This window comes from Eublepharis macularius, chromosome 2, assembly GCF_028583425.1.
Source record: "Eublepharis macularius isolate TG4126 chromosome 2, MPM_Emac_v1.0, whole genome shotgun sequence".
Taxonomy (NCBI): Eukaryota; Metazoa; Chordata; class Lepidosauria; order Squamata; family Eublepharidae; genus Eublepharis; species Eublepharis macularius.
Window position 1 is genome coordinate 64,529,053 of NC_072791.1, and position 27,580 is coordinate 64,556,632.

The following is a 27,580-nucleotide window of genomic DNA, read 5'->3' on the forward strand; positions in this document are numbered from 1 at the left end:
TTTGTTGTGTCTGTCTGTGCTCACTTGTATGTAAAACCCATCACAAAATGGTTATTGTTAACCATCCTTCAGCAACAGTATACCTTAGCTTGCCAAAACTCTTTGTATGTTTCTAGATACATGTATATAAATAAAAAATTAACCATAAAATTGAAGGATGGCAAGGGCAACAACATGTGAGAACCCCCAAATGTTCCAAGACATCTAATGTATACCCACTAGCCTTGGTTGCAGCAGGTAAATGATTGCTTTTGGCAGGGACTGGTAAGGTTCCCTGACTGATGAGCCTATAAGCATTAATGAAATTCTGAGACCAGTTAGTGGATGACACTATAAAATGGCTTCGATGGGTGCAGCGAGCCACAAAATGGCTGTCTCAGGGCCAAATTAGGCATGATGGCACCCACAGGCCTGAACCATGGACGCTGCCATTTTAAAGCAATTTATAAATCCCACAGAATGCCACAGCACAGCAAACTGAGGTGCTCGTTTGCCCCATAACTTTCAAGTGCTGAAACAGCCAAGTGAGGGAAGGGTGTGGCCATTTCACATCTTAAAAAGGCACCGGGGGAGGGGGTGGGGAACAAGAATACCTCAGCCTGCTATGCTGTGAGTCCACTCAGGATCAGGTCCCCTCAGCATTTTTTAAATGGCTTTAAAATGGCAACAGCATTGACAGTCAGATCCATGGACACATCTAGTATGGCCCTAAGCAGCTGAGGTCAGTAACAAAATGGTGAGTTTACAAAGCCGCACGTTGATCTATAATGGAGGCAGCTGTTTTTGAACTGGTGTTCCCTGCAGGCAGAAAACTGATGCCTCTTGGGTTTTTCTGAAGCACCTCCTCCAACAAGTGGTGGAAAGCCAGGATTGGCTTGTTGCTTTATCGGAGAGATGCTTCAGCAAAGAAGAAAGTGGCTGCCAAGAAATACACTGGTGAGTGCCATGGTGCCTGTGAGTACCATGTTGATTATTACCTGTCAAAACCATAAATCTCTGTCCAAAATTGGTCTCTGGCTGCAACATTTGCTTAGGTTTAATTGTTTTACCCCTCAGAGGTTTGACTGTCAAAATGCCTCCCTGCCCATGCTTCTATGAGCCTTGTAAGAAAATTCAGATAAGCAGCAGTCTTGAGAGTATGAAACTACCTTATATCAGGTCAAAATCAGTATTTTTTACTCTGACTGGCAGCATTTCTCTAGGGTATTGTGTGAGGGTCTTTCATTTCACCTACTACCTGATCCTTTTAAATGGAGATGTTGAGGAAATGAATCTGAGACTTTCAGCATGCAAAGCAGATTCTCTACCACTGAACAATGACCTCCTCCCCTGTTTTCCTTTCTTTCTCAAGGAGGAAGGGCAGTTTTGATGAGCAAAATGGCACAGGAGTGCAATGATTAGGACCCCCCCCCTCGCATAATCTAATTCTGGGTTGTGCACATCTGAAATTTATTGTTTTTAAATCCTGGGAAGATCCAATCAGAGATCTTCCTAGCGTTATTTCTGTTTTGATCCTTCTTAAGCCTTACCAGTATGTGCTGGTCAAAGACCACTGAGGTAATTTCATTTAGGTCAACAGAACAGGTGTTGGAAGCAACAAAAATCTTAAGAATCAAATACAAATCAGGTATCTGAATAATGTAAACTTTTAAGGAGCCCTAAATGAAAATGTACCTATATTGACATTAAAACCAGAAAGGCATTTGTAGAACTTTAAAGGATTTGCTGTGGCACAAGTTTTGTGGATTAGAGCCTACTTCACCACACCAGTTGCATGAGAAGGGATCACAAAAGCTCATGTCACAATAAACTGGCTAGTCTTTAAAGTGCCAGAAAATACTCTTTTAGTTTTGGTGCAACACACTTATCTGAGCTACTCCTCTGCAATCTGAATATTCTTTCTCTAATTAGAATGACTGTTGACCATGGAACAAAAACTGTTTACCTGTAAAACAGAAAAATCCTATTTCCTGAAAAAGCAAAATTAATTTCCCCATAGCTTTCACTGATGTTGCTGTTGTTTTTGCTAATTTCTTTTTTTAGTTTTTTTTTATACACCAAAGTGATGCTTTTGCAAATGGTCAAGCACAAGCCTATGTCCATGACTAGGTTCTACAGTGTTCAATGGGGATTACTCCCAGGGAACCATATACAAGATTATTGTAGCCTGCAACAAAAATGATCAAAATACAGCAAGATACCTCTCCACTAGGATATTTATCTATCTCCTATTCTGGAGATGCCCAAAAATGGATTTCTTGCCTCTGTATTTTGCAAGAACTGCTAGTTATAATAGGAAATTTCTTACTGATTTATTTATTTATTGAAATATTGATAGGCTGCCTTTCCTACTGGTACAGTCACTAAAGTGGCTAATAAAGCCACAAGAAAACAATTCATGACAAATAAAACCAGCTAACATATGTAAACACTCCAAATCATGTTGACAGAGGTTAATCTGGTGAAGCAGGTCATAAATATTTCAAATACATAAATAAATGCCTACTGCCAAATATACCTCCCAGCAGAAAAATGAGTAAACCAGTAAGTAGCCAATGAATCTAGATGGGCGCCTCAAAAGCCTTCCTAAAGATCATGGTTTTGACGGCCCCCCAAATGCTGTGAGACATGGTGGAGCTAACTGATTTCTTCCCAGAATTTCAGCGCCAAGTCAGGTAGGCAAAGCCAGTGTTTGAGAAAAACTGGGCCAACCAACGCAAAGGCTTCGCTCAAGCGACAGTGAAGACGACTGAGGTCCCCCATTGACTGGGGTGAAAGCATTTTCGTCTCTTTCCCTGAACCGAAGGGGATCTGCAAGTGCATACATCTGGCTGGATCATGCCCACAGAAGACGTAAAACCCGGCGACACAGACGCACATAAATTAACCAGTCTTATCTCATTATGATATGAAAAATGCACAGAAATGGTCGATTCGCCCACGGTAGAAATAAACGGAAAACCTTCCCTTCCCCGAGATGGGGAAGCACGCCCACAGTCCTCGGCCGGGCGACGGAAGCGAAGCAACTGTCCACTTCGCGGCAGGCTGGGCAGGCGGAGGCAGCCGAGGAGCGAGCGGCGCGGCGTGGTCGGAGGCGCCTAGCAGCCCAGGAGGCTCTGGCAGTCGGGCGCCGTGGCCCTGCGGACCAGCGGGCGGCCTCTGAGAGACGGGCCCCCTTGCGCCGCTTCCGAGGCCGGCTTGCCGGGCGCCGAGTCGCGGGGCAGCCGCCAGGGCGTCGCCTCCTCCTCCGAGCGCCGCCGGCCGCCCGCCACGTGGGCCGAGGGAGCGGCGGCGTTGGCGGCGCTGAGGGTCGGCGGCTCGGGCAGGGTGAGGACGAGGGCGCCGGCGGCTCGCAGCGCCCGAACGCACTGCCCGTGCCCGCCGGCAGCGGCCAGCTGCAGGGCGGTGCGGCCGGCGCGGTCTGCGCGCTCCAGGCACAGCTGCCCGAGGCGGCGGAAGGCGCGCAGGAGCCACTCGACCACGGCCGTGCGGCCGGCCGAGGCGGCGTACATGAGCGGGCTCCAGCCGCGCGCGTCCACCGCGTCCGGGTCGGCGCCGTACTGGACCAGCAGCTGGGTGGCGTCCAGGTGGCCGCGCTCGCAGGCCAGGCTGAGGGCGCTGCGCCCGGCGTCGTCGCGCAGGTTGACGGCGGCGCCGCGCTCCAGCAGCAGCCGCGCGAAGGCCAAGCGCCACGCCGGGTCCTGCAGCGCCACGGCGAACATGAGCGGCGTGCGGCCCCGCTCCGCCCGGCAGTCCACGATGCTCCCGTCCAGGGCGTCCAGCACGAAGCGGCCCAGGTGCAGCCGGCCCGCCCGCATCGCCTCCAGGAAGGTCCGCGTGGCCGCCCCCGGACCCAGGTCCCGTGGCTTCAGCATGGCCGGGCCCCGACGGCGACTCCGGCGGCGGCCAGTCCCTGGAGCCGCTTTATAGCCTCGCCTCAAGTCGCCATGGCGATGGTTGCCTTCCAGCTCCAGGAGAGGCACGTTCGCCGCCCGCTCGACAGGCTGGGTCGTCGGAGGGGGCTCCCTCTCTTCCGCCAGCTCGCGCCACTCCCCGCCCACAACCCCCGGTTGAGGCCTCACGCGTTACAGGCTTAGGGGTGTCCACTGGGTTTGGGGCGGCGGGCAACGAGGTGGCAGGCAGCAGCGGCAAGCAGGTCCCTTCTTCAAGAAGCAGGGATGCCTGCTGCTCTAGCACTACAGGCCTCAACAGAGTAGCACCCAGCTGCTGCTCCAGGATGGTATCGTTTAATGTACTCTCCGCAATGACAATTTTTAAAAAATATTCAAGGATGTATAAGGGCGTCTCAGAAGTGGAATGAAAACTTAATTGGGAAGTGATGAGACTCTGAGATGGGTGAAGATTTCTGCGTGAACTATTTTTATATTGTCCTCCAACAAAGGATTCATTGGCCTCCGAAGAAATGCCTCCCTTTGTGCCTCCAGAGTCTGACCAATTTGCTTTTTCCTGTTTAGATGATCTTATGGAAGGGCAATGTGGTCCGGTAGATAAGATAAAATGCACTTGGGCCTCCCTTAGTATCACAGTGATGACTTGCAGACAAACTTCTGAAATTTGCCCATTGAATGATGCTGTGTTTGAGTCAATGTGAAGAAAGCACAATATGGGGTCTGATGGGAGTTGCTCGATCTTAACAAGCATCGGCCAGTTCACTGACAGTGTCTGCTTGGGTTTGTTTAAAAGACCAGATCTGTATACGGCAGCCCCTGTCGTCTACTCACCTGAGAGTCTTTTTCTCCCTGCTTTTCTACAGGAAAGATGGTGACAAAGGTGTCTCCCACACAGGGATGGGACTTTGTGGTTTCTCTGTTGCTGGTAAAAGCCCCGTGTGCAGAGTGGTAAGCTGCAGTACTGCAGCCCAGGCTCTGCTCATGACCTGAGTTCAATCCTGGCGGAAGCTGAGTTCAAATAGCCAGCTCAGCCTTCCATCCTTCCAAGGTCAGTAAAATGAGTGCCCAGGTTCCTGCAGGTAAAGTGTAGATGACTGGGGAAGGCAATAGCAAACCACCCCGAAAAAAGTCTGCCAAGAAAATGTCGTGATGCGACGTCTCCCCATGGGTCAGTAATGACTCAGTGCTTGCACAGGGGACTACCTTTACCTTTACCTGTTGCTGGTGTGGCTGCAGATAAAGAGTAGCAGCAATGGGACTTCCACAAGGCAGGTTTTCCATCAGTGGCCATCTCACCTTTCCTGGCCCACCAGGGCTTTTGCAATTTTTTTAAAAAAGTGCTAGGATAGTGTTATATTTACACACCTTGCAACAACAGGTATACCAGGTTCCCTTACAAAGATACGCCTTTTCCTTATATCTCAGCAAGGGGCTAGACACTGTTTTAAAAATGAAAGCTGAAAATTCAGATCATCTGCTATACTTGTTGTCACAACAATATATTGATACAAGGCTATTCTAGTGGAGTCGGGGGAGGAGGAAAAGGCTGCCACAGGGACAGGGTCAGGGAAAATGGCTACCATGTGGTCCAGAAAATCCTAATTTACCTACACATACAGCAGCCATCCAGCCTTTACTATGATCTTTCCCCCCAACTTTGGAGCACTGCAGGTTTGGGAAAGATTTGAGAAAAGCTGGGGAAACCCCTGAAGGTACACAAATGTTGTGGGGAAGCATGAAAAAAAATACTGCTTCCAAAAAGCATTGAACCTGGAGAAGATAACCCCTGAGGAATATCCCAAGAGCAGGATGAGTGCATCCGTGCTGTTTTTACAACCCAAATTCATGGGCCTCTAAAGGTTGCCCTGCCTGCTTGTACCCTTCTTTCCAGCAGGAATAAGCTTCCTGGCATGAAAGCAGACGAAGATGTGATGCATCTTCACACACTGGCTGAAAGCAAGGAGTGGTTCACATGTATATTTGTTGCATCATGGCAACTTGCACTTGTGAAGTAGCTATTGTAGCTAGAGCTTTCATATCATATTACATGAATTCAAATGTCATGCTTTTATTTGGTGTCAGAGTAGGTGACCAGGATGCAATGGGCTCTGAGAACAGTGCTCTACACAGTATAGCAAGCTCTTTTTTGCCAGAAGCCATGTGGCTTTATAAAGAGACATAAGGGTAAGTAATAGGCATTTAGGTGTACGGTGAGGGGAAGGTGGCTATGAGAGAGGAGGATGTTACCAGGCGGTGCACAGAGGCTGAGCGCCAGAGCCTTTTATAGAAACTACCAGTTATGTTGGCAAACTAATCCTTGAAGGCTAAAAATCTACTTTTAATTTTAAGTGAAAACAGCATAACATTTTTGCTTCCCTGCCAGTTTGAGGAAAAATTCTAGACGCACAGAAGACTACTAAATATTTACTGGTGATTTTGCACTGATATTTATGTGAGTGCAAGTTCAGCTCTACGTGCGTCAGATTACCATTGGATGTCACTGGTGCTGTAGTGTGCAAAAAGCCAGTGGGCACCAATGGCAGCTAAAGCACCCTCTGTATGTGCTGATGTAGCCCAAATTTAGATCTGTTTGCATAGAGCATGAAAACAGAAATCAAGTAGCCATTTCACATCAATTTCAATCATTTTCTGGGTGTTTGCTTTTTCACTTTTCATTGGTTGGCTGCACAAAATGCTTGAAACTATCACAGTGGTATTCAATGCCTAAAGTTTCTGCTTGCATCATTACATTAATTAAAATGTAATAATAAGCCACCAATCAGGCATTGCCAGGGCTCTGTGAAACAACCTGCTTCTTTCGATATTGTTGGATGAAAATCAGGTCAAGTAACCTTTTTATATATGTGAAGAGGAACAGAGAAAAAATTGGTAAGGAGACAACTTTCCATACAGAATCTGATGTATCCATTTGCAAACTAGGACTCATGCCACATACATAATGATGCTCAGCATATGCATACATGTGTACAACATTCTGTTTCGGGATTCAGTCAACATCTCTCTGAAACTAGAAAGGTCTTAATTAATGTGGAGAAAATACCATTTTTTTCATTTCATGGTTCCCAGTCATTAATAGAACAGAATTCCAGCTTCACATTTGGGGGTGGTGAAGCATATTAAAACAGTGCAGGTGTATTCCGAACGGTTCGTATCGGGAGTTTTTTATTTGTATTGCTTTCCAGTTATATAATCCTAAGCCTAACTGCATTGCTTATTTGCCGTCTTTGCTATCTGATTGAATTGCTTTTCATATACTGTAATCTGACTCCAGTCTCAGTGCAAAAGGTGGGCTATAAATGAAGTTAATACTAATAAGTGTAAGAAAAACCTTTTCCTTTTATGCTTTGCTGTTTAACATAGAGAACATTTATCTTTTTTATTTTGGAATAACTGGGAATCTTCTCAGAGTCAGTAATGTGGATCAGCAACATCACAACACCCTTTCAAATACAAAGTCTATTGTTTTGCTGTTTGTTAACCATCCAGATAACTTATAATGAAGAAAGGAATGGTTTAAGTGTATTAAGGAGAAAGCCATTTGTAAAGCCATCTTCTGAACGCTTTCTAGGTAAACGAAATGAGCCACATCTTTCCCCATGACTCTCATGGCTCAGAAGAGGAATTCTCAGTGTGTGTCAAAAGTAAAACCCAGCCACGACACCACCTTTGAGCAGATTTATCTGCTCATGGGCAGCGCTGGGGCAAATTAAGTTCTTAAGTTATCACTTTCAAAGAATGATCATCATGTATTCCTTGGTCCCCGGTATTCTTCATGCCAGTATTCCCTTCTGTTTTAGGATAGTGTTTATTTTTGTGTATTTGCTTGCAAAATGAATAGGTCTTGGGGTCCAACCCACCCCCACCCACAACGTTTTAAAATCAATTAAAATGGTGGTGTCACCCACAAGAACACTGTCATGTCTCGTTTGGCTGTTACAGAGGCATTATTGACCTTAAGTCTTGGGAAGCGCCCAGATGAAATGTTGGAATTGCAAACTGATGCCAGCTGCCACTCTGCAGTTCATATCAGCGGTTTAATCATCCATCCAACCCATTGCTGCTTTACTATGAATCTGTGTTAACACAATCCAGTGGATTCCTTCAATTTGCTGTTGGAGAAAATATGCAACCTAGTGGAGTGTGCATACTTACCAGAAGAGAATGCCCTGCCAGTTGATTTAGCCCAACAGGGAAGCATATCACAAAGCCTTCTTTCCTTCCCCTGTTGAGATTATTATACTGTTATCCAAAGTTGTTATTGTTAGGCCCCTTTCGGTGATGATGTTCTCCCTCTGGTGACTTTCCATGTGGCCCAGCATCTCTGCAACCATCCCCAGATACTGAATGCGAAGGACTAATTTACCTGTGTCTAATTTCAAAGCATGTAATACCCTGTGGAAGTACTGATTATTTTGCAAATGAAAACAGTACACTTTTTTTTTGCTGGTGGCTCTTACGGACCTTCAAGCAACAGATTTCAGGCAGCTACACAGGAGGGATGCCTGCAAAACCAATCCAGACTAAGGAGGGATGCTAACTTTGGCATGTTCCAGTAGGTGAGCTTACCCTGCCCAACTCCCTCAGTTATCTATAAGGCAGTCTCCGGATTGGATTGTCTTGTTGCTAGCACTCATCACGAGTAGTTGTGTGCCTGCACTTATTCTACAAGGCCAGCAGCTTGCAACTGCTTTTGCCCAGACCAACAGCTACATTTTTCTCAATGGATGACTGAGGCATATATCACAGTTGGATCAGTAAACTGGTCTATTTGTATTGTGTTAGCTGAGTTCATAGACAGACATGGAAGACACATAGATACACTTGTAGTAAGTCTCACTTAAAAAAATTTAAGAAAAATTTTAAAACTATTTCTTGTAACTGCTTTTAAAATTGGAGTCAGCAACAAATGAATTGTGGCGGTTAGCTGCTGCTGCTGCAAAAAAGCAGTGTAATCAGGTGAGAAAGCAGAATAGCATGTAAATGGACACATCCCAATTCATTCAGACTCATCTGAACATCACCTTGAACAATTCGCTCCAGCTTGCGACTTTTGATTAGAATGTGAACGGAACCAGTGAGTGCTCAAGTATGTGCAACTGTGTTCAGATTTTAGCTAGGATTTCAGTATAGATGGTATTGTTCATGTGTGGTTGAATTTACAGCTTACTTGGAAAAAAGCTGAAGATGGATTGTAGGGAGAAGCAATTTGGGTAGTGCTGAGTTATATTGATTCAGTTTTTGTCATAGGATTACCTGCGCTCCTTATTGTACTCCTTTTCAAATATTTTAAGTAAGCTGATTTGCAGTACATGACAAATTTGTACTTAGCAAGCTTTTGGCTAGGAAAAGAGCTTCCAAGTAACTGGAAAGGAGTCTTTTTCAAGGACGTGTCAAGGAAAGATCTAGAGGGATGATTACTGCCATGTTCTATGCATTCTCATTGATCTGAAACCACAACACTACTATAAATTTGGAAAGTGAGTTCCACTACATCAAATACAGATCATTTTCTGAAATCTCTTGTGGTCTTTTGAGGCCTCTCTTCTTTGGAAAAAACTATGAACTCGAATATTGAGGTAGCTCCTTGCACTGTGGATGATCTTCTTTGACAAGGGACATTGGTTCAAATGATGCTTAATGTCAGGTCCAGTATATATCTAAACTGTACTGACTCCATTTTCTAATGCTTCTAGTGTTTGAGTGTTTTCTTCCCAGGTGCACCAGTTCCCAGGCAGCATCCCCACCGGAGGAGACTGTTTTGTCTAACACCGTTCCACCAAGCATTGGCCTTGAAGAAGAGCAGCTTCCCAGGACTGAGAGATGTTGTTTTGAGAACTGTGGGGGGAGGCTGATCCAGATGGGTATTGTTACGCTGTATCTTATGCTTGCTCTTCATTGGTAACAATGATCATGTACCATCCTGATTCTCCTATTCAGGACAGTGGACTATAATGGACCTTTTCTGCAGTAAAGTTTCCTTTTCCAAACAATGGACTTGTGTTTGCTTCTAAAGGGAACCCTGTAGTGAGTGCCTTATTTAGCCACAGTCGGACACTTAACAGCATCAGACCAGTTTAGGAAAGCCTCAGTCATAGGAGTGGAAGATCAATTTTAAGAGCAAATGCAATGTGCCAATGAGAGGAGTGGAACCTCCTGTTCTTACAGCTCTCCTCTCTCTCCCAAGCACTTTTTTTGGGTACTGTAACCATTTCGAATATTGGAGGAGCCTGGCTGGAGAAAAAAAGGCATTACAGTGGAGGCTGCTGGGGGGGGGCAGGGTTCTGCACCCGTTACTTTTGCCCTCTTAAAATCAACTTCCATTGTGTACATTGTATTAATAGGGTCTGCCACAGTCATTTGTCGTTTGAGTTGGAGACAGAAATGCGATATTTTTCTCAATGTGTATATATTAGAGGGAATCTTGCTGAAGCAAGAGGCATGTATATGCTGGAGATACATGGGCTGTGTTCACACATATGTTACATCTCAGCTTACATGTTTGTATTTTCTGCTGCAGGTATATTTTAATTTGAGTGTTCATCTTGCATAACAATTTTATAGAACCAGCAACCCAAACTGAAAAGACGCCTGAGTGCTAATTTTGGGTGCTCAGATGACCAGGTACTCGGGATTTTTCTAGGCCATAAACCATTGATAAGCTGTGGGGTTCATATTTTGAAATGGGGGGAAACCCCTCTTCTCAACTTTCCTGCCAGCCTCCTCCCCATTAACCTTCCAGTCTCTTGCTTGCTTCTGCTTCACTGGTACCTGAAACAATTGGAATGAGGATCCCTGTTGCAGGGGGATTTAGAAGAACTATCACCACTTTCCACCATTTCTGACAAGTTTCAATGTTGTTTCTTCCCAACAGAATCTGTTAATTGTAGAAAGTACAAATTTCCTTGTAGACTCTGAGTTATTTAGATTACAGATCAAACTTTGAAGCAGATACTCTGAAGTTGCAATGAGGAACCCCATTAAGGAATTGCTTTCTGCAACAAAGCACCATTTTAAAATAAGGCATCCTTAAAATCAGGATTAATTGAAGAACTAACAGTAATTAGGTGAAGTCTTACAATCTGCTGCACTGAGTATCAGTGGATTCCTCAAATTCTAAATAATTCTCTGCCGTCTGAGTTTTAAGCTGTACAGACTCGAGCACCAGGTCGTTTTCTTGCAGTTGTGGCTTCAGCCTCTCGTCTCCCTCGTCAGCAGCATTGAGGACCTCTTCTTTGGCCACTTCAGCTTCTAGAGGGAAACAGACTTTGATGCAGTTCTTCACTAAGTCCTGCACCTCTGCATTGAGGGCTTTCACCTTCTCCTCATACTCTCCCAAAGCTTCCTGGTGGAGCTGCAAAAAAAAAAAAAGACAACTGTCAACATCCAGGGAACACATCCTCCTACTGCACCCAGAAGAAACACAACAAAATTCAGTGACTGTTGTGTATTTATGGAATTTTGCGGCTGAGGAATGATTCTGGCACTGGGAGGATATAGTTAAAAGACACCTTATCTTAAATGGAGTCTGTCTCTTTCTAGGCTGGTACCCACACTGTGGGACACAATCCTCAATATCAGTCAGGTCATCTCTTTATAGCTTTTTTGTGCTCAGACTTTTTTTTTTTAAAGAGGCATTTGCTAATGGGTGTTTGTTTCATTTATTCCTCACCTTTCTCTGCAATGGGGACCCAAAGCTTCTTACATAATTCTTTCCTCCATTTTATCCTCAACCCTGTGATGTAGGTTAGGCTGAGTGTGTGTGTGACTGGCGCTGTGAGCTTCCACGACAGGGTGGGGATTCAGACCTGGAATTTCTAGATCCTAGTCCAACACCTGAACCACTACACCACACTGGTTCTTCTCAGTGCTGACCTGAAGTGATATTCCCAGGGACACTGAGATAACAACAATGGGAAGCTGGCAAGGGAATGTGCAACTGATGCTTTTCTAGCACAGGTGCATGCAGTCTCCTGTTGGTCCTTTCCCACACCACCCTTTTTCAAAAGAACTAAACACCATGCAAATTCTTAAACCAAAGAAAGTTGTAATCATTATTGGAAGCCTTCTTACAGACTAGACAATTATCTAACCTAAATTTTGGGTCAAAATTCATTACTTGTGACATGAGTTGAGTCAGGGCACCCTAAACTCAACTGTGGCCTTTTTCAGATAGATGTGACACCGGGGAACTAACACTCCCAAGTGTGCTGCGGCCTGATTTAGCTTAGGAATATAGTGCAGAGGGGGGAGGAGCTTTCCCTCCTGTGTAATTTTCTTGAGTCGAAATGGCTCTGCTATGGGACTCCATGTGATACTCAAGTCACAGATAATGTGCAGTTTGGCCCTTAAAACACAGGAAGCAAAGATGTCCTTCATTACAGCTTCCTAGCAAAGGACCAGTTTGTACTATAATGAATTTATCGATCAACCTTTCACATGGAATGTAGATTTTTGGAAAATGTACAGAAAGGACGGTTCATCTCTTTCTCAGATTAGCCAAGAAAGTTTGTTGTGTTAAGACATGCCAGGTTGTATCACTGGTTGATGCATGATATATATATTAATTCTCCAAAGAATTGTATTTGAGACTTGAGCTGACTCCAAAACAAGTTTAGCAAATCTACTGTGCTTAGAACTGAAAAGAGAGACCACTTGAAGGGCTGTGTGTGTGTGTAAAATTCTAAGACAGACAAAAGATGGGAACGTCAAGAGATTGCTACTTCTGGAAAACTCCAGTTTGATAGATTATCTAAGAAACAGCCCCTCAACTGAGACTTTTACCAGCCTCTCTTTTGGTGGCCTATTGACTACAAACTTAAGTTGTTTACTAATTTAATTGACACATCTTCTTCCAAAGAATCCTTTGGGAATTATAGTTTGGGGAGGAGGGCTTAGAATGCTGTTGGTGATTCTTAGAATGTAATTTTCTATCTACCCTCTCCTGCCAACTTCTACATAATACTACATGGCTCACTTGCTTGAACCATCTGGATTTCTGGTTGTTGTTTTAATTTCTCATCCGCAAACTGATGACAGTTAAATACATGCAAAACTAATATTAGTGAGCCAGTTTGGTGTAGTGATCAGACAGATCAGGGTTCAAATTTCCACTTGGACCAGTCACACACACTCTCTGCCTAATTTAAAAGTCTGTTGTGAGGACAAAAGCAGAGGGGTAGGAAATAGGAGATTTATGAATGCCACCCTGAGCTCCTTGAAAGAAGAGTGGGATAAAAATAAGGAGATAGATGGGCAATAGGGAAGCTGATGAACACAGCCTTGTTATTTAAGCAACCATTTCTTATTTGGTTGTTGGGGGTTTTCCGGGCTGTATTGCCGTGGTCTTGGCATTGTAGTTCCTGACGTTTCGCCAGCAGCTGTGGCTGGCATCTTCAGAGGTGTAGCACCAAAAGACAGAGATCTCTCAGTGTCACAGTGTGGAAAAGATGTAGGTCATTTGTATCTACTCAGGAGGGGTGGGGTTGAGCTGAGTCATTCTGTAAGAGTTTCCCAGGGTGTGGAATGCTAATGGCGGGAGGCTTCACTGTATCCTGAGGCGGTTCTTTTGCATATGGATTGGTGCTTGATGTGCTAATCTTCTCTGCAGGGCTATTGTCGGGTGTGGAGTGTTTTGTTGGCCTGGTGTTTTTCAGAACTGGAGCCCATGCTCTGTTCATTCTTAAGGTTTCTTCTTTCCTGTTGAAGTTTTGCTTATGCTTGTGAATTTCAATGGCTTCCCTGTGCAGTCTGACAAAGTAGTTGGAAGTGTTGTCCAGTATTTTGGTGTCCTGGAATAAGATACTGTGCCCTGTTTGAGTTAGGCTATGTTCAGCCACTGCTGATTTTTCAGGCTGTCCAAGTCTGCAGTGTCTTTCATGTTCTTTTATTCTTGTCTGGATGCTACGCTTTGTGGTCCCGATGTAAACTTGTCCACAGCTGCAGGGTATACGGTATACTCCTGCAGAGGTGAGGGGGTCTCTGAGGGGGTCTCTGCATTTCTTATTTGTTTACCCTGAGTCCTTTGTTACTGTTTTCAGCTAGTGGCATATAATGTTGTTTATTCAAATGTTTACATCCTGCCTTTTGATTTTGTCAGTCCCTAAGGTGGGTAAATGGGATGGGACTGAAACCACTTGGAGTGTCCTTGATTGCAGAGAACTAAGGAATGTGATGTGTGCAGTGAGTGCTACTTAATGGATGCAGGAGAGCGACTTGGAATGTCGGGATTAATTCTTGATGTATGGGAGTGGGAAAATCCCCAGACTTGGCAGGGAGCATACACAGGGTCTTCACAGAGCTGCTCCTCTTTCAAGAGCTGAACCGCCACCTGATCAGCAGCATCCGGGGGGGGGGGGTCAGAAGGAGGCAGAGGCAGGACTTGGCTGAAGTCATTCTCAGCCTTGGGTGGGGAGAGCCTTGCAAGAGGTCAGAAGCAGCCAGGGGGCATATGAGGCTTGTTGCACTGCCTTCAAAGGAGGCCAGGAGGAATTGTTCAGTTTCTCCCCTTTGGAGCACAGGAGAGAACCAGGAAGAAGAGGAGGAGCAATAGGCTGGGACCCCTGCACCCCTTTCATTCAATGGCTTTGAAGGCATCAGGGCTGCCTGCCAGAGAGAAGCAAGGCTTGGACCTGCGACTCCCACCTCACCCTATGCCTGTGATTCTTTTCTTGCATTACTGGTCCACTCAATAACCATGAAAGACATTGGGTGTGAATTATCCACAGTGAGATACCTGGGTTTCTCTTCCTTTAATTTTCTCAAGGCAGTCTGTCTGCTTTGTTTCCAGGACTTGTTGATACTTGGCCTGCTTTTCATTCAACTTGAAAAAAGGAAAAAATAATCTTCCTCAATTTAATCACGTAAAAGTAATAATATAACCAATCAGCAAACCCTAGCCCATCCCAAAAATGATGCTGCACACTTGCTGCTATCAAACCTGTTTCATGGTAACTCATAGACGCTCCAAGGTTAAACTCTGGCACCTACTCAAGGTGGGGTTGGCCTCATGAAATATAAAGGCTGTGGATCAAAAATGATAACCCATCAGGTCTGAGACTATTTTTGTTTTTTTATGGATATAAATCCAAATTGTTTGGGACTTTCTTTTTTTGTTAATCTTGATTTTTGTTTTTTTCTAAATTTTGCAGTAATTGTTAGGAGAAGGAAGGTGGCTTCCTGACTGTCCTAAGAGGCAACCAATCAGCCCTGTGTGCCCAAGTAAGGGCAGTTAGTCGCTTTTTGACTGATACGCCAGGGCTAGCCAATCAGTGCTTCAGAACCCTCCTTTTTCTCAGAACTAGAAAACCAGGCTGTCCCTGATACTGATGCCCAGGAGGACAATATGTATGCCTAAGTAGCAGACAGTATGCTTGCAAGTGGCCTTGCTGCTGAAATTATGCACGTCTCTTTATCCTTAGGAAAAACTATAGCTGTCTTCACAGTACAGGGTAGTTAATTACACTGGGACCTGCTCCTCTGCTGGGAAGTCTGCTTACAAGTGAGACAGAGCAAGAAAACTGACAGCTGTGAAAGAAGAATCACATCTGTCATGGTGTAAGGCCCACTGGAGACTCCTTGTCTAAGGCAAAGGAATGAAAGATGACAAACACACAGCGTCTTCTGCTGTTACACTTTAAAAACTGGAGCAGCCAGTGACCTCCCCACCACTCCAGAAAGCTGGTTACAACACAACACAACAGGGCTGAGGCTCCTATTATTTCTCATCCTTATTCATTTTACGAAAGCACATGCTGAGGTACTGTTCACCCAAGGAAGAGACTTGTCTTGTGTACGAAGTCCTTGGAGTTTATCACCACAGCTGCCAAGAATGCCTTTGCGATCAGGTAATTACTTGATAAGTTTCAGTACTGTGCTAGCTTTTATATAAATCAAAAAGAGTCCAGTAGCACCTTTAAGACTAACCAATTTTATTGTAGCATAAGCTTTCGAGAACCACGAACGTGGTTCTTGAATTATGCTACAATAAAATTGGTTAGTCTTAAAGGTGCTACTGGACTCTTTTTGATTTTGCTACTACAGACTAACACGGCTAACTCCTCTGGAGCTTTTATATAGTTGCTTGGTGACCTGTGGTTGGGCAAGCAGTCAGCTGCTTCCAGGTCATGCTTAGCAACCACAAAGGGTTCCCTCTATACATGCATTTCAGAACTATTCAGCTAGGAAATTTAAGTGAGGATTTAAATTAAGTGATAGGCCTGAAATATAATAGAAAGGGATGTGTAGATGCAATGGAGGAGACCGAAGTAGGAAGTGAGAAAATGCAAGCTAGCATGCCAACAGCTACTTTGACAACAGTATCATGAGTCCTGGGCCAGATTAAACTACTTATGCCAAAGTACCAGTTTAAACAGGGTCCAAGCAATGAGCCTTGGACCCTGAAACTGCATCTTCTAGAACTTCTTAAGACATCCTGCCAAATGAAAGAAGGGTAGAGCTGGAAGTCATTATGCTAAGTCTCAGGCTCTTTCCTTGAGCCATATAACGAAGCCTTGGCAAGGTCCCTGTGGAATCTAAATGTACATTCTTTATTAGAACTAGATAAAAGGAGCAAGATGGCTTCCTTGCAACTCATGGAATCCAAACTTCATTCAAATCAGGGGAGCTTGTCAAGTGATCTTGGCAGGGAGGGGGATTTAGGAGGCTACCCAAGAGATTCTTACCTGTTTGATCTGCTGTACCACTTCTTGAATATGTGTGCAGTTGATTTCTCTCTTTAACCTTTAGAGGAAAAAAACACACCAGGAATTAAATTGTTAGGTCTGTTATCTTGGGGGTGCCTGTAGCTTTGATTAGAGATGATTGACAGGTTTATCATCATGGGAACCCAATTAAAATGACTATTCAATATAGAAAGATAAAAAAATACACTTTTGAATACAGAGAAGTGCCCAATTCCTATTCAAGGGGCAGCTAACCTGCAGTGTCCTCTTGAATACTTTGAATATTATAGCGGATACTGAAAATTTATACAAAATTCAATCACCTAAGCAATGGCCTTCACCGATATCTTGTCAGATAATGAGCATCTATTAAGGAAACCAACCCCGATGAGAGAGTTCCAGTAATGGGGAAAGTTTTCATCACACTTAAATACCAACTAGTGACAGCTTTGGCACTAGACAGCCATAAGAAGGACAGAGTTGAAAATCAAGCTGGCCATTAAACTGCTTTTGTGAAGACAGATCAGTTGAGGACTTGACTTGCTCCGTCCTACTTACAAGGATGTTAGGAATGAATACTTTTCCCAAGTTGTAACTAGAACATCTTTTATGCAGACCTTTCTGAAACTTGAGATTCTTCTCAATGAGACACAATGTTTTGCCTTAACAAGAAATAACAGAAGTTGTTTTGTTTGCTACCACCATAGCAAAGCTAAGAGCTATTCTTGTTAAATCTAATGTCAATTGTTCAGCATACTGAGGCAATTTTAGATTGGTTTTTTAATCCGTATTTCTGCTTTATGGTTTCTTTTGGTGCATTTTGTATTACTTTCTCTATTTTTACAATATATTTAATAGAGTTGTTTTTATTTCACTTAGATATTTATGCTTCATTTTGCTCCCTAATGGATACCTAAAGTAGCTGACAACATTGTCCTCCCATCCTCCATGTTATTGCTGTGGTGAGGCAGAGAGAGTGGCTGTCTCAAGGACAACCAGTGAGCTTCCACAGCAGAATGGGGATTCAAACCTGGATTGCCCAGGTCCTCATCCAGCACTCTAACCACTACACGATGCTATCTATTGATAGGAAACGAAACTCAAACAGAGTCGCTGAGAGAAATGTAGGTCCATCTGCCTATCAATATACCTTTCCTGAGCACTCCTGTCACTGGCATTCTTAGCCACGGCTTGGATTCGGTCTATTCTCTTGACCTCCAGTTTCTTCTTCAACTCTTTATTGTAACTGCACAGGAACAGATTATCAGACATACTTTATGAATTACAAGAACAATACATTCTATCAATACAAAACGTTTTCCCCTCTACATAAGTAATATTTTCAAGTTCCTCGGTCATGAAGCAGAGAATTGTTGGTAGAAGAAACGCAACATAAAGCCCTTTGTTTACTGGATTGAAACTGTTCCTTGCCTGAGGTGTATGATCCCCATGGGATGAGAGAAAATGCACACCTATTATACACAGGTTACATCATGCAAATCCCTGCTGTCAATTCTCTAACCGTTTGTATTTGGGGATTTCAATCTGCAGCGACTAACCAAAGTACGACAGCTCTCTTTTCCCCAGTTCAGACTGGTTACTGGTAGTGTCCTGAACCAAAAGCACCTGAGCGCCAGAGAGCCTGCTTATGTGGATACCTTTCAAAATTACACACAATCCTTCCGATCAGTTCCATTCTGCCCCCTACTCTTCCCAAACAGCTGGGTTTTTTTAGGATTTCTTTAAAAAGAGTTCCATGCATGCAGTCAAGCAGTCAAATCTGAAAAGGCTGCATGTGCAGGAGACATTTGCAGATGGTTTGCCAGTGGTGATACACAGAAACCAGCTTTGCACATATATTGCCCCCTAGCTGAACTGGGCTGAAACAAACACTTATTGGATAAATTAGTTGTTTATATGCTTTGGACTACAGAAGGTCATTCTTCAGACAAACCTCCCCCCCCCCCCAAATCAAGACAGCTGAGGTCTGTGGACACAGGCAATGCCTAAATAAACTAAAACGATTCTAGTCACAATTCATCTGGTCTCACCCAGAGAGATGGCTTGGGATTTAATTGCCCAGGTCCTGATGCAGGTATGCTTGCATGTCAAAAGCACCTTGCCCTGTCTTGTGCATGCATTGCAAAGATATGCAATGCATCTACAGTATTCTTTGATTTTCTTTATGCAGTGGGTCCATGCATCAGGCAGAATACATGAAAGCTAATTCAGTTTATTGCTTGCTCCTCATGCAGTAGGACGCCCTCTTCTCCTCGGTGTATATCTGTGCATATGGAACAACTGTAGCTTCAGAATGGATCAATCACAGAATGAGGAAGTGGAGAAGAGCACAACAACATAAGTATATGCAATTATACCATTTAATAAGGAATTTAAAAAGTGAGATAGTTGAACAGGAATTTTCAACACAAATGCTGAAGGGGAAAATATTAAACAATGCAAAAATCAATCCTTGTAAAGCTAGCAGATGAAAAGCCCAAATCATGGTTATTAGTTGTATATCTACCTTTCAGAAGAATCCTTCAGTGCCTTCAGCTCACATGCTTGCTTTTCTTTTGCAAGTTCTATCATTTTAGCAATTTGCTATTTTAAAAGATTAAAGAAAGAATATAGTATTAGGATTTAATTTAAAGTAAGACTACAGTATTAGAACTTCATTTTGCTTCCTATTAAAAATGTTGATGTCTGTAATGTTCCCTTTAGCCCCAACGAGGCTTCCAAGGAGGCTCTTCACCCCGCCCCGGGCAGATGTGCAAGTTCCACCATTGAGCGTTATACTGGAAGCATGGATCACACGTGGATCTGCTTTTTCCTGCTTATTCTGATGTGTAAAGTGACTCTCAGTCTCTTCATCTAAGCCAGTACCCAGCTACAATATAAACAGGGTTCAGGCAAGACCTTTGAGCCTAAGGGTCACTCCAGGAATGAACTTTTACAGACCGCTTTCCTCCTAGGAATCCATGGTGGATAAAACTACACGTAAAAAGCTGCCTGTATATATGCTGAAGGATGTCACAGAAATTCCCTATGAAACATAGGCTGCCATTCTAAAGGCCAATGAGCAGGAAGTGCCATGGATCTCCAGAGAGAGCTCATTCCACTGCAATGGGTCTGCAATGAAGAAGTGAGTGAGCAGGTAGTGGTCTGGCATGCCAGAGGGCAGGGTGTGTGCACAGTGAACAGATACCGATCTCTACCTCTGCAGCATGCTGCTCCTTCTTCTTCCGAATCCCGTCATAGTGTTCTTCTCCCAGCTGCAGCAGCTCTTCCTCCAGCTTTTCCTTCAGCGCCAAGACTCTGTGGCCAGGGCTCTCGGCCCTCTCTGCAGTGTTCCTTCCTGCAGTCATCTCATCTAAGGTTAAGCTCCTGCAACTTTAGAAATGGAGAAATAACTCTCACTGTACAGCCATTTTGCAAGGCATCCGTGTCTCTTTGTTATTCCCTACATGCACCATAAGCAAACCAGTGAATGATGAAGCCACCATCCACCTTCTGCCTTTGCCTGGCTCCCTTAATACTCTGCATATATAGAAAGCACATGGTGTAAGCTGAGAATTTGCAGGCTGAGTTTCCCTTTAATTTCTTCCCCTGCATCTCCTCAAGATTCCTGGAGATTTCTAAACATGGTGAATAAACAACTACAAAACACACGACACATTTTTTCAGTGCATTGGACTTGGACCTGCTGTTTCATTGCATCCTTGGGTGGCAAAGTGTATACCATTGGGAATCAATCAGCCAATTCCAACGCTCTGTGCTTAACACACTCCAAGTAGCTCTAGCCAGCATATCATTCTCCCCTCCTCCATTTTATCTGCACAATAACCTTGTGAGATAAGTCAGGCTGCAAGAGCGAGCAAGAGGTTGATTCAATCTAGGTTTCCCAGTTTAAATCTGGGACCCCCAGATTCCAATCCAGACTCTCTAACACAATAACATAAATTTAACGCAAAAGTAAGTAATGCAATCCCAAGACTTGCAACATTTCTCCTCTAATCTCTGTATAAGAGAAGTGTAAACCACATAGATGTTTTCCACACAGTTTATGGCAATTCAGATTTCATTCTGCTCTCATTCTCCAGATTTCTGCACAAGAAAAGGAGACATGAGATGCAGAATTGAACGTCGCCCAGCTTTTCCTGATTTTTTCCTGTGCACATATAGTGGCTTTTAAAAAAACCCTGCTGTTAAGTCACCATTGATGTGTCTTATATGCCTGGGTTGCTGATTGGTTGGCCACCCAGTGGAAACTACTTCCTCCCCAGCTCTCCACCCTCTCCCTCTTTATTTTTTTTAAAAATGAGGGAAGGGCTGTAATGCTGCAACATCATTTCTCATAAGCCTGTATTGTGAAATAAATACTGCAAATTCATAACCTTATAAATGGTGCCCGCAAATTACATTTTTTTTCATCTGACCAACTCTTTGGCATTAAGAGAAGCCTAACAACCAACTATTTTCTCCAATTATCATTTCTTGGGTTTACTTTTTATTTCCTTTCTTTACCACCAGGGCTCAAGATGATGGTGATTTGGAAATGAGGGAGGGGGGGACTTGATCTCAAGAATCTGCCCTCTCCATCCCAGAACATGGTCCCATGATGTGAGGAAGCCAACGAGAACACTGGTTTGTTTGGGCAGCATTTTGCTCTGCCGTAGAGGTGCCATTTTGTGCCAAGCAGACAAGTCAAACCACACCAGAGCAATCACAAAGAACTGTAATGGCTGATAGAAGATTCTGCCAGTGGAACAAGCATGGAAAGCACTTTGTAGGTTTCACCCCAGAACTCCACTGCCAACTACCTCTCCAGAATTCTTGGGGGGGGGGATTGGTAGGCACAGGACTGTCCAATCAGCAAATACAAGGAGAGGGAGGGGGTTGGTGGACACACTGGATTCCAACAATGCATGAGCTGAAATTTTTTTTAAAAGTGACGTCAGCTGCAACCCCCCCCCCTTTCCAAAGGGTGGCTCCAAACACACATTTCAACAACTCTGGAATAAAAAAAACAGACACCAAATCACTTCAGCATCCTGCAGTACAGAATGCCCAAGCTGATTCAGCACTGATCAGTATGAATACTCAGAAGTGCCAGCTTAAAAAGAAGCTGACGACTTACTGGCAAGCTGGGTTGGCGCCGGGTGCAAGGCGGAGTAGAGGCAGGACCAGAGGAAGTAGGAGGAGCATCCATCCTGCGCTGACCCAGCCGCATAGTCAGCGCCATTATACCGGAGCATCTGCAGGAGCAGCTTCTCACCCTCCCACCCTCTGCTGATAAACAACCATTTTGGGGACACTGTCACAACTTTATGGGTTGGCGAGTTTTGAGGCATTGGGCCTGATCCCAACAGGGTGAGTGGGACTTCGGGACTGCTCACCCCGACGGATCTGGAAGCAAAAGTCGCCAGGCAGAGCCGGCGACGGAACAATGTGTGCTGAGGTGCCAGCGGGAGGCTGGCAGGTGATGCATCGGTTGGCAGCCAGGCCTACGATGCCAATGGGGATCCATGCCCAGATGCCAGACCAATGCTCCATCCAGCTGTAACCAATAAAGTTGAGGCCATTTCTAACCCAAACTAGTGTCTGGTGTGATTCTTTGCCTCAACGCAGCCTGGCATAGCACATAGGTGACAAAGCGTGCCTTGCAGAAAGGACTATAATGTCTGTTCCTTTTGTGACTGGGAAGCAGCTGCAGGGCTTTCCAAAACATGTTCCCAGGTAGGTTACCATTCAGGCCTTTTGGAATACCTGTTTTTAGAATTCAGATATCATTGCAATTTAAAAATGCTGTAAGCGTTGAAAGAGATCATAATTTCAGGTTTCAATCAAGAGAATGTAATTATGGTGTGTATATGAGAGTGTAAATTTTTGGTGGTGGGGGAACAACTCAACTTCTCTCTCACCTCCCTCCTTTCAGTCTGTTATGTGGGTTGTGGATGGATGGAGCAGGTCCAGTACTCCAAGTCCTCAACATTCAGCAGCGATGGCAACTGCAGTTTGGATGAAGGGCCACATGCCAGAAGTCGGGGAAAGAGCATGATCAGGAACACGGTTGGAGGATCCTGGGCCATTCCAATGTGCATCTTCAGGGCCTTTCCAAATTTGAGAAGTATGTCTACCAATACCCCGCCCACACACTCCCCGCTGCTCCTGTGATTCCCTTCTCCCTCCATTTTTTGGCCAGGCTTGGTTAGCTGGAGGAGGAGGGAAGGCAAGATCAAAGCACACATGCATGCCTGACTCCCATCTTGACATGCATTTCAGTAGCTCATCAATTAATATGAAAAGTCAAGGCTTGAATGCCAGTAATCTCAACAGCCTTTTCTCTCTGTGTTGTGACTTTTTACCTTTTCTTTTTCTGAGATTTTGTTGGGCACAGTGTTTTCTTCTTGCCAGCCTGGACAGCCAGTTCAGTGAAAAGGAAGGTGTATTTTTGAAGCAGATCTTCCCTTCGCTTGCTTGCCTTCCGCTCCAGCTCCTTCAGCTCTTTCTCTTGCTTCTTCAACAGTTTTCCAAACATCTTCATCTGCTGCAGCTCCTCGATGCTAGCTGTCTGGGGCACTAGAACATGGCACGTGAAAGAAACTCTCCCGTTCAGTTAAAAGCCACTAAAGAGCTTCTTATTTTTGTTATCCATTTGAGGGACACATCTGCTCATCTTCCCTCAGGGTTGCCCACTTGTTGAACAGATCTCAACATTCAACCCATAACATTTATGCTTAAGAAAATGCAGTTCTTGCCACCAAAGAATACATTAATCGCTGCTGTAAGTGGTTGCAGGGAATGTAGTTGTGCAAATGTCGTGCATGCTTGTGGGATGCTATTTGTGAGTGGCTGGGATCCAAAATGCCATGTATAATTTTTTGTTGGATGTACTAGGGCATTTACTATCTCTTTTCACCCTGATCTCTTTGTATCCTTTCAAAAAGTCCATCTTAAGGGTTGGGGGATCCTCCAGAACATCATGCAATGTGAAGCAGCTGTGGAGGGAATTAATGCTCCCCCCACCCCAGTCTGTGCACATAGGAATGTTTACCATTCACATAGAAAGTTTTTTGAAACCTGCACATTATTTATTTACTTGTTTAAAAAAATTCTGTTGCCTCTTCAGGGAACCTGCTCAAGAAGGCTTACAAAATAAAGCACGATAAAAACATAAAACACCATAGAAGTTGTTAATTAAGATCTAGCATTAAAAAACTCAGGTGGGATGGAGCAGCTTAAAATGAGCTTTACAGTTTCAGGCTAAAAGCAGACTATAAAAATGGTGTTAAAAGATCAACCCCACTATTTATTGATGAGCAGCACAAATTTCTCACTATACCATTGTAGAACCTCTTAATGTTTTTTTACAATGTGAACATTTAAAAGGCAGTATCTTCAGTATGAGATCATTAATTTAACCATACCTTTTAAAAAAGGTGGATACACTGTAATGAAAACCTATTTTGGTTGTTACAATTTATCATGCATAAGAGGTGGTGGTGGTTGTTTTTACCGTGGCTGAAAATACACTTGTTTTCCCATTCAGACAAAAGGATAATTCCATGTATTGGGAGGGTCGCATGTAAGCACATTCTCCTCATAAACATGGTAAAACATAACTACTGAAAAGGGCTCTTTTTTCACGGCAAATCTCCCCACCATTTTATAAATCTTTGGTTTATCACTCTTGAGTTGGGCACACATTTAGCCAGGTTTTCCCACCCTTGCCTCCCCACAAAACAACAACAAAAATGGAGCATTTCTTTACCCTTTAAAATAAATAGGCAGACAGAAAAGTGGTGCACATTAGTATGGCTTCTCCAGAGGTAAAAAAAAACCCCACCCCTATAGTTTCATGAACTTTTTTTCTCTTTGAAAAAGAAAGCTTAGAAGGTTGTGTTCTTTTCCTAGTGTCTTCTCTAGATGTGAAAAAAGCACTTAACATCATATCTGATCTTGAGCATGAACAGTATTAGAATTACCTGTAGGGTTTTTTGCAGGTTCCTTTGTGGTTTCTTCTTTTCCTCTTGCTGAAGTTCCTTGGAGGAAAAACAACTGACATGATGCTACTGTATCTATTTTGCCTAATGAAAGATCATAACAATTGATATTTGAAATGGGCAGATTGGTAATTAGTCACAATTGAACACATGAAGCTGTCTTTGGTAAATCAGACCATTGGTCCTTAAAGATCAATATTGTCTGGCAGCAGACTGTCTGGGGCACTAGACTGGCAGCAGCTCCAGAGGGTCTCAGCTAAAGCCTCCTCCAACCACCTGCTACCTGATCCCTTAACCTGGAGATGCCAGGGATCAAACTTTGGACTTTCAGCATGCCAAGCAGATGCTCTGCCACTGCGCCACAACCCTTCCCTATCCTGCTTCCCATTTCAAAGCCATACTCATTCTGAACAAGGCTTATATCCCCACATGCCTTTAAGCCTGTACTCGCAGAATTACCTGCAGATCCATTTGAAGGAGGGATACTTATGGTGCCAGAGGCATTGGGTAGTCCATTGGTATTGAGCTGAGTAGTAGAAAGGCCTTTTTGTAAGCCGGGCTTCTAAAAGAAAGATCAAGAGCATGTCAGTGCAATCAGAATCCTGGAAGCAATTGCCTGGTTTGGCTCTTTGATTGTGCTTCAGCACCTTCAGTGGCTGCAGCACTGAAACCATGGGAAGCAGAAGCAAGAGCCAAAGATGCTTTGAGGCCATGAGGCGCATCTTTAATTTTTTTCCGATCATCTCTGTATCACATTAATGTTTCATTTTTTGTTTTGGATAGTTTCATCCAAAAATACACATTAGTTGCTATAGCCCCTACTACAGAATGAGAAGATAGCCTGGTGTATGTAATTGGACAGGTAAACAGAACAGGTGAGAAGCCTTTTTTTCATTCAGTTTTGGCACTCTAACTGTGCAAAAGTGGAAAACACACTGCCCATGGCCCTCTGTATATGCACGGTTGCCATTTTGTGTGAATAATTCAAGGGCCTCTTTACATATTGTGGAGTACACAGATTGGGTCTGGGGGCCCCCACCCTGTGTAACCATCAGATCTGACTCTTATGGGCTCTTCTTAATACCTGCATGCATGCTGCTTGAGTCAGATCATGACTTTGGCACACATGGAGAAGGGGCTTCAGCCCCACTCACTCACATCATTTGCAGCCTAGGCTGATGGCGCGGGGGATGGCAAGCGCTGACGACAAACTGAGACCACACACTGGCTGGGTGAAAATAGGCCACAACTTTATTGCGAACAGCAGGTAAGGAGCGAAGGCAGTCATGTGGATCGGATCCCCAAGCATCGGCTGGCCCGCCTGCCAGCTGATGAACCCTCCCCCCTCAGGCCCCAGCTGAGGGGGGGCACCCAAGGAGCGGCATTAAGGGGGAGATCATCTGGGTGTACACCCCTGCATGATTCCCCTGTCGCCTGGTGGTGAGTCCGCCTGGCAGCCCCCGAGCTGGGCATGCACCTCCGTGACTCACCCCCAAGATTCCTTATGGGAATCCCCTTACAGGAACCAGGGCGGAGGCCCTGATTCCCCCAAAAGAGATCCGATCCAATGACCAACCGCCAAAAGTTGTGACAAAGAAGAAACCATACAAGCAATGAAAGAAAGGGAGCGGTGGGTGGGATTCGCCGCCCGAGCCGAGTGATCTGAGGCCGGGCCGGGCCCTAAATAAATACCCAGCCAGTGGACCAGAGGGAAGACTGCCTCCCCGAGGTCCGCCGGCTGGCCCGGCCCCGCCCCCCGGCCGGCCGATTGGCCGGCCGGAATTCAAATCCGATTGGATGCTGGGCTGCCCGGCTGAGACCGAGTCAGCCAGCATACCGGCCGCCGCGCCTGCCCTGCCCCCGCGCCTCCCGGCAGCAAACCAGGCTCCCGGTAAGTCGGGCGCCCGCGCTTGCAGCCTAGGCTGATGGCGCGGGGGATGGCAAGCGCTGACGACAAACTGAGACCACACACTGGCTGGGTGAAAATAGGCCACAACTTTATTGCGAACAGCAGGTAAGGAGCGAAGGCAGTCATGTGGATCGGATCCCCAAGCATCGGCTGGCCCGCCTGCCAGCTGATGAACCCTCCCCCCTCAGGCCCCAGCTGAGGGGGGGCACCCAAGGAGCGGCATTAAGGGGGAGATCATCTGGGTGTACACCCCTGCATGATTCCCCTGTCGCCTGGTGGTGAGTCCGCCTGGCAGCCCCCGAGCTGGGCATGCACCTCCGTGACTCACCCCCAAGATTCCTTATGGGAATCCCCTTACAGGAACCAGGGCGGAGGCCCTGATTCCCCCAAAAGAGATCCGATCCAATGACCAACCGCCACCAGAGCCCCCCCGGGGGGGGGGCTCCCGCCAAAGCTCCTACCGCCGCAACCACTCCAGCAGACCATCCCTGAGGTCCTGCAGCCAAATGTCATGCCCCCAGCTGGACAGGTGCACCCCATCTGGGCGGAACAATGCCTCCATGCGGAATAATATGTCTGAGTGCTGGATGAGCAGGCCCCCAGCAGCAGAGATGTAATGTCCCATGGCGCGGGCCACCCTTTGCCGGATTCCGTCCACCTTCTCAGGGTGGCGCGCAAAACGCCAGCAGCGCCTCTGGAGCAAGTCCGACCACAGGAAGAAAGTCCGAGGGAACAGCCCCCTTAGATAGTCCAGGTCACTGCACATCGCCCGTTTCAGCTCCGGAGCCTCCCGCCTGCCCAGGTCGTTTTCTCCCAGCTGGATAATCAAGGCGTCGGGTGGGCTCTCCCGGCGGGCCTGCCGCAACAAGGTGGGAACCAGCGCCTCCCACCGCATGCCCCGGGAGCCTATCCAGCGAATCTCGATGCGATCATCCAACCCGAGGTGTCTTCCCCATCCTGAGGACGCTGCGTACTTTCCGGCCCAATGCACGATACTGTGGCCACAAATCCAAACAATCCTCCGGCACCCTGAAACGTGAAGCATAAACAGAC

General features: G+C 45.3%; 2 protein-coding genes across 5 annotated transcripts in view; both read right to left on the reverse strand.

Moving 5' to 3' along the window:
• Nucleotides 1-3,098: 3,098 nt before the first annotated feature.
• ANKRD63 (ankyrin repeat domain 63) lies at nucleotides 3,099-4,615 on the reverse strand. Its single transcript, XM_054969919.1, has one exon. It carries the CDS (start codon nucleotides 3,873-3,875, stop codon nucleotides 3,099-3,101), a length of 777 nt encoding a protein of 258 aa, XP_054825894.1. The 5' UTR covers nucleotides 3,876-4,615.
• Nucleotides 4,616-10,022: 5,407 nt separating this feature from the next.
• Nucleotides 10,023-27,580, reverse strand: part of PLCB2 (phospholipase C beta 2) — a 93,415-nt gene continuing 75,857 nt past the window's right edge. The window contains exons 24-32 of one of the 4 annotated variants that reach the window (XM_054972226.1): nucleotides 25,078-25,180; nucleotides 24,601-24,657; nucleotides 22,981-23,194; nucleotides 19,831-19,999; nucleotides 19,140-19,216; nucleotides 17,763-17,858; nucleotides 16,613-16,670; nucleotides 14,665-14,751; nucleotides 10,023-11,283 (exon numbers count right to left, since the gene is read on the reverse strand). In XM_054972226.1, coding sequence (XP_054828201.1) covers nucleotides 11,005-11,283; nucleotides 14,665-14,751; nucleotides 16,613-16,670; nucleotides 17,763-17,858; nucleotides 19,140-19,216; nucleotides 19,831-19,999; nucleotides 22,981-23,194; nucleotides 24,601-24,657; nucleotides 25,078-25,180 — 1,140 coding nt within the window. In that variant the 3' untranslated portion in view covers nucleotides 10,023-11,004. Of the gene's footprint in view, nucleotides 11,284-14,664; nucleotides 14,752-16,612; nucleotides 16,671-17,762; nucleotides 17,859-19,139; nucleotides 19,217-19,830; nucleotides 20,006-22,980; nucleotides 23,195-24,600; nucleotides 24,703-25,077; nucleotides 25,181-27,580 lie in introns of all 4 variants that reach the window. The other 3 variants (XM_054972225.1, XM_054972224.1, XM_054972223.1) reach the window with 3 other exon arrangements.